At 35.1% G+C, this 7,615-nt stretch overlaps 1 protein-coding gene across 1 annotated transcript in view; it reads left to right on the top strand.

Moving 5' to 3' along the window:
• The first annotated feature begins 4,620 nt into the window (after nucleotides 1-4,620).
• Nucleotides 4,621-7,615, top strand: part of MYL1 (myosin light chain 1) — a 24,203-nt gene continuing 21,208 nt past the window's right edge. The window contains exon 1 of the mRNA XM_032413044.1: nucleotides 4,621-4,749. Coding sequence (XP_032268935.1) covers nucleotides 4,621-4,749 — 129 coding nt within the window. The remainder of the gene's footprint in view (nucleotides 4,750-7,615) is intronic.

Genomic DNA, 7,615 nt, shown 5'->3' on the forward strand with positions numbered 1-7,615 from the left:
TAACTCTTTGTCTCCCCTATCTGAACAGTAGCCAACACAGATATGCATCATGCGTGCAAATAGAATTACATAGATTTTTGTGAGTATATTTATACATATGGTATCAAACTATACACCATATTCTGCAACTTGCTATTTTCATGTCTTACAGATCTTTCTATATCAGAATATATTGGCCTACCTCATTATTCCTTAGAATTGAATAGAAAAACACACATGTACCATGTCAGTTTCACCAACTTTTATTGACAAGCATTCATGTTGTGATCTTCTTCCTATTAGAAACAATACTGTAGTATCATCTTTGTTCAGACTCCTGGTTCATAGGTGTGAGTATTTATAGTTAGTGTTTCTCAAATCTGGCTTCACGTTAAAAACATGTGGAGAGCTTTCAAAAATACCGCTGCCCATGCTCCCCAGCCTCTCCCTCCACTAGACCAGTTAAATCAGAATCTGGGAGTGGAGCCCAGCCATGGGTATTTAATAAAATCTCCCCAGGTAATTTTAATATGCAACCAAGGTGGAGAATCATTAATAATTATGAAGAATTGGAATTGCTGACTTGCAGGGTATATACATTTTACTTTTTTTTTTTTTTACATTATACAGTTTGAACTCATTTTGTAAACGGTTAAATAATACACAGTTGCAAATCATATGGTATCATTACTTCTGCTCTAAGTAAAATTCTCAGGAAATCTGGAAGTAGAAAGTAAGTACCTTTCTTTATAGGGTCTCTTTCTAAGCTGAAATGGCATCTCCTCCCAAATGCCTATGTAAAGTGAGTGTCCACCCTACCTCACCTCATTACTTTCACAGTACTGGGCTTATTTTCTTTGTATTATAGGCATAGCTCTGAGATGTTGCTGGTTTGGTTCCAGACCACCAAAATAAAGCAAACATCACTACAAAATGAATCAAATGAATTTTTTCTGTCTCCTGGTGCATATGAAAGTTATGTTTACACTATACTGTAGTCTATTAAGTTGCAATGGCTTAATGTCTAAAAAAAATGTACATACCTTAATTGGGAAATACTTTATTGCTAAAAAACTTCTATCATCGAGGCTTTTAGCAAGCTGTAATCACTGAACACAGATCACCATAATAAATATAATAATAATGAAAAGCTAAAAATATTGTGAGAATTATGAAAACATGACACCGAGACACGAAGTAAGTAAATACTATTGGGAAAAATGGCGCCAGGAGACTTGCTCGACACAGGGTTGCCATAAACCTTCAATTTGTCAAAAACACACACATACACACACACAATATCTGTGAATCACAATAAAGCAAAGCACAGTAAAATGAGTTATGTCTGTCCTTTGACAATGTGCAATCATTTCATGTAGTTGACCATTCTTTTATAGCCCCTAATCTCCAACAGAAGTCCAAGAGAACAGGACCCAATCTGTCTTATTCACCCAGTAATCCTAATGCCTATTATAACAGGACCTAGAATATAATAGATGGTCAATATGTGTGGAATACATCAGTCCCTGTGGTTGTCTAGTCAGTGGTTAAGCATGTTAGGCTGTGGAAAGGACCAGTAAAATGAAGGAGAAATACTGGTTGTTCTCATTCCCCAGACCTAGCCTTTCCAAGTAGAAAATAAGTATTTCTTTATTTGTAATTTAATTTAATTTTAATTCCAGTATAGTTAACATAAAACAAGTATTTTACCTTAGCCAAAAGAACCTACAAACCCACACTATCATACAAGAAACAGATTAGTGTGTGGCAAACCTTGACCATGTGGTTTAAAAAAAACACAAAGAAATCAGAAGGTAGAATATGATGAGCCACCTTCAGTAATAAATTTTTCCCTTCTCTGTCATCCCCCTGCATTTTGGTAAACATCTAAAAAAACTTATACAGCAAATGGTACAGTTAAGCATGACAAACACTTGGAAGATCTGGGCGCGGAGGGTATCAGCTGTCACTGAGAACGTGATTCCTCAGCTGTTCCCTTTCTTTCCCCTTATAAGTAAGTCTTGTCACATAGTCCTATAAAAAGGAGGGGGTCAAGACAGCAATTTCCTTTTGATTCTGATTATCATATTAAATTACTCAGGATCATAGTTGCAGAAAGCCTCTAAATTCTTCTTTCTCCACCTATAATTTCTGTGTATAACAAATAATGCCTAGCCAAGTGCCATATACATTATGTCCAATAGGATGAACCATTTTTTAAAAGGCCTCAGTGTTGTAAATTGTGAACATGTTTAGACTTTCCTTCTATATTATACCTGACTAAAACACAAGGAATATTGACTAAGTGGGAATGAGACCTTACATCTCATATTTGAAGTTTCAGGGTGACTTGTTTTTACATTTTTCAGACTTTTTTTTCATTAACTTTTTTAATTTTAGGATAGTTCTAGATTTATGGAAAAGTTGAGGGAAGTTCTCATGCACTCCACACCCAGTTTTTCCACTGTTAGCAAGTGTATGGTACACTTGTCACAAGAAACCAATATTGATACACTATTAGTAGCAAAAAGAAAAGTCCAGGCTTTATTCATATTTCTACCTAATGTTCTATTCTAATTTTTAGATTTGAGACAAGCAATATAACCTAGGTAAAATATGTTCAGATTCTCCTGGCTGTCCTGTATGTGAGAAATGAGTACCAGCAGCTAATGTAGATAATGACTGAGTCCTTGGTGTGGGGCAGCAAACGAGAGAGCTAATAAAAACATTTCTGGGGACGCCTGGGTGGCTCAGTTGGTTAAGGATCCGCCTTCGGCTCAGGTCATGATCCCAGGGTCCTGGGATCAAGCCCTGCATCAGGCTCCCTGCTCAGCGGGGAGTCTGCTTCTCCCTCCGCTGCTTCCCCTGCTTGTGCTCTCCCCCTCTTCCACTCTCTCTCAAGTAAATAAAAAAAAAAAAAAAATCTTAGAAAAAAAAAACCCACTTCTCCTGAACCTATGTGGATAATATAATCCAGTAGATCAGGCCACCCCAGGCGATAAGGAGATTGATACTAGGGGTCAGATGTGACTTAAGTAAATTATTGCTAATATGGGAGTCTAAATGTCTCTTAGTTGTAATATATGAAGAGGAATAGTGACCTTCCCCAAATTGGGGAATGCTTTTATATCAGACCAAAAGAAAATGGAAAATGGATAACAAATCTATATCTTTAAACATAATATTCAACAACTAGAATATAAATGTGTGTATTTACACATATACATTTATATATGTATGTGTGTATATATGTGTGTATGTGTGTGCATATATACATTAAATATATATATGTATATATACACACACCATATGCTCTTACATATCTAACTATCTAATGTATAAATATGCTCTTTTAAAATCCCAAACTAGCTACTGAGTTTTTTGGGAGGTTTTGTTTTGGTTTATTTTGTACTTTGGGTTTTTTCTTATAATGAATAACTACTCATTAATTAAGTAACCTCACAAATTAAAAAGAACAGAGGTGAAGATGGTACATTGCTTAATCTTATGCTTCTTAATATGAGAATCTAGCTTTGCAAAGTGAGGAACCCAAAGACAGAAAAGGAAAAATTTTCAAGTTACCCATCAAAACTCACACCATATTGATAATTAAAGTCCTTTTCTCTCTTTATTTCTCTGCCCACTTAGATAAAAAGTGTATCTTACCTCCCTGGTATGGATAAAAAAAAATTCCAAGAGGTAAGTAATTAGGCTTTATGCCATTTAGGAAGTAAAATGAATAAGTATCTACTTTGACAGTTATTTTACTATTAGAAAAGCTGTTTTGCAAGAAGGTAAATCTTGCTGTCATTCCATTCCATTTAATTTTTTTCATTATAGAAAGAAAATTAAGTTATAGGAAGTAGTTTTGAATTATTTTTCTTTAGCATACAGTTCATTACAATTAAAAAGAGAGGGAGGGATGGAGAGAGAGGCAGAGTTTGTGCTCCCTAGAAGGGAAAGCACTTTAATATTTGATGGGCTTTCCTTATACGTCTGTTTTTTATTTTTAAACACCACCACCTCTTTGCTGACCAACAACTTCTTGCAAATTATGGCAAGGGTGGGGGAGGAGCATGAGCAAAGGAGTTGAGTGAAAGTTGGTGATACTGCCTGCCAAAATTCCAAGTTGAAATCAAATCCTTCGGTAAAGTTTCTTAGGCATGAAAAAAATAAAAAGATTTACAACTTCAGCAGAACTGTAATTCTACCAAGAAAAAGTATCAGTCAATCTACTTGACTATCACCAAAGGATCTGAAGCTGGCTTTGTGATACTTCTTTCTCCTTTCTATATGGAGGTGGGGGGGAAAAAAAAAGGCAAGAGGAGTTAAAAAAAAAAAAAAAATTGATGAAGCCCTGACCCTTAAGATTCCATTTATAGTCCGAGCCTGAATGCCATCCCCCTTGACTAGCGAACTGTCCAATCCAGCCGCATGTGTCAAGATTCTATTAGGCATTAAGTGAAATATATATGCATGCCCTTATACCATTTAACACTCTGGGTCCACCTTCAAAACACTGGGCTGTGGATAAACTGAAGCACCACTCCTCTTCCAAGAATCATTTTGACAGGTTCTTTTGCAGGTGCTCTTTTTCTTTCTTTCTTTTTTTTTTTTTTTTAAACCCATCGTTTTTAACAAATGGCACCAAAGAAGGACGTGAAGAAACCTGCTGCTGCTGCCGCCGCCCCAGCCCCAGCCCCGGCACCTGCACCGGCACCTGCCCCAGCCAAACCCAAAGAAGAAAAAATTGACCTCTCTGCCATTAAGGTAACTAAAGTGGTGAACTGTTTGGTCACTGAAACATCTTTCAACAGTAGGAAACTCTAGGAACTTGCAAAGGGGTATATTTTTCATTGAGAGAGACAGCGTTACTACACGGACTGGTAGATTGGGGGAGAAAAGAATCCTGATTAAAAAATAAATAAACTCAAAAAAAAATTAAATAAATAAATAAATAAATAAATAAACTCTAGCATATAATTTCATTCCTATGAATATGATATTGTCTGTGGAACCTGTATTTGCTCTCATATTTTGTTCTCTGGTTTTCTTTTTTCCCCTAAATGGTCAGAGTGCAATTTAGGGACAAAGTGTATACGTGCAAAGGTGTTTTACCAATACTTAAACCAGTGTTTTATTTTGTTTCGTTTTGTTTCATCTTGTTTTGTTTGAAACAAAATCTCTGTGGAAACTGGATCCCTTACCTTAATGCTACATCAAAAGGAAATTTTCGGCCCCTACTTGTTTCCAAAAGTTTAAAAACAGCTGATGACCCAGTTGTCCTGGCTGTATTTATTTGACAGCGGCTTTATTTCATCTGAAAAAGAGAAGATTTTTGCAATTCAAGTTAATTCCCCCTTCAGCTTTGCTTAATAAATTTTGATACAACACTAAATTAGATCTCAGTGCAGACAATTATGCACTCAAGTGTTTCAGTGACTCTGTCATCTTGTTTATTTATATACAGTATTTAATTCAGAATGTGTGAGCTGCTTCTAAATGAAACTAACCCCCCAAATATGATAAAACTTGGTTATATGGCTTTTAACTTATGTCTTTGAGCTCTTGTATATTGATCTTTAACTAAGGAGAATGTGAGTGATTTTTGTGTCAACACTTTGCTGTGATCAAAGTTCTCAACTGCCAAAAGATTACCTGCTTATGGGAAAATGATGCAGTAGATGTGCCTGTTACCTCTCAGTGATGTGATCCCTCAAACATGCACCTTCTCCTCCTTCACTGGGGCTGGATTGGTCTCAATGACAGTTTGAAAATCTTTATCTAATGAACTCTGCTTTATATGGAAAACTAACAGGCGAAAGGGCCTAGGTGATCTTCTCTCTTAAGCCAAAAGTTCTGTACATAATAAATCTAAATTTTGCTAACTTAATACTATTTAATTCCAAAGACAAAGCTGACCTATAAATAAACGTTTCATTGAGTAATTTAGTATAATCACGGATTTTAAAAAATACTTCTGACATAAATACTGCATTGGATCACCCTTAGATATATGTGGTGACATTAAATGAATACATCCATAATTTTTGTAGCATTCTGGTTAAACACGAAATTTTATGTTCCAAAGTAGGAGTGGATTATGAAATATTTTATCTTAAGTGTGTAGGTACCTAAAGTCATATTTGAAAAAAGCTGGTCAGAGAATCTAATATTGGTTAGGAACTATTCTTAATGAATATCCACTTAGGAGGAGAAATGCATGTCAGATCTTCTAATGAATGGTATTCTACCTAAAAGACTGCATATAATTCACTAAGAGGAAACCAAATTTTTCAACTCCAGCAATTCTAGTTAATGTATCTTTATAGATGCACACTGACTACATTATACAATGAACGTGATTATGGCCATGACAATAATTCCAATCATGTGTATTATTTGACTCTCCACTCTATCCTAAGAGTGGAGGTGTGAATCAGTGTCAAAGCTATTCCTCTGTATTTATTGTGATTTATAAGACAATATTACCTCTTTGCATCTAGGATTACAAGTATCTGGGGGAGAAAATGTGCCTTTTGTGGGCACATTAGTGGGAAATATCCCACTAATGAATATAGGCATTAATTTTCTTCCCTGAAGAAATACAAAATGACTGACTGACTGAATGAATGAATGAATAAGTAAATTTATTTATTCATTTATTTACTTTGGCAGTAAGAAAACTCCAAGAAAAGACAAAATATCACTTAAAATTAAACTGATTAGTTGTTCACAGCAGAGAAGTGATGCTCTTTTAAATCCTGAAAAACTGGTTTATCCTTTTATCTATATGTTGAATTAATGCCAATATGGCTAAGGTAGCTAGCACAACTACGCAAAAGAAGAAAATACTCTTAGAACGTCTCTGCGGTGATGAGGTATGCTCCATCTTCACTAGTTCATTACAAAACGAGAGATGGGATGGATCCTGATAAGGATGCAAACCAAAAAGGAGCAATTAAATGAATCTAGAAGAAACAGGAGGAATTTAACCTTTATGTTTCATTCAGAGAGCCTACTCCTAATAGAGAGAAAATGAAAAGAACAAGATTGAAACTAACATATTTTTGTAAAAGAATTTAAATGCCTTCAATGATTTGCATTCATCAATATGAAATCAGTGCACATTTATAGGTATTATAGCCAAAGAATGTGGTATAACTTCAGAACTATATAAAATTTAATTTCATCCCAGTAGGTAACAAGGGTAATTAAAATGTACATTAAAACATTTCATATTATGATGCTTTTAATCACTTAATGATGTTTCTAGATATATTACCTCATATAAGTTACAAACTTTTTTCAAGCAGAGAAAATGAACTCTAAAGAAATTAATAGAGCTGTTATATGTGTTCATTAACTTTCTGAAAACTCGATAAAGAACAAAACTTAATTGGATTTTAAACTTTCTTTCATAAATCATATAAGATTAGAAATCCGGCTGTCCTCATCAAAAGGAATGAGATCCTGCCATTTGCAACGACGTGGATGGAACTGGAGGGTGTTATGCTGAGTGAAATAAGTCAATCAGAGAAAGACATGTATCATATGACCTCACTGATATGAGGAATTCTTAATCTCAGGAAACAAACTGAGGGTTGCTGGAGTTGGGGGGGGTGGGAGGGATGGG

This window comes from Phoca vitulina, unplaced genomic scaffold (assembly GCF_004348235.1).
Source record: "Phoca vitulina isolate PV1807 unplaced genomic scaffold, GSC_HSeal_1.0 scaffold1, whole genome shotgun sequence".
Lineage (NCBI taxonomy): Eukaryota > Metazoa > Chordata > Mammalia > Carnivora > Phocidae > Phoca > Phoca vitulina.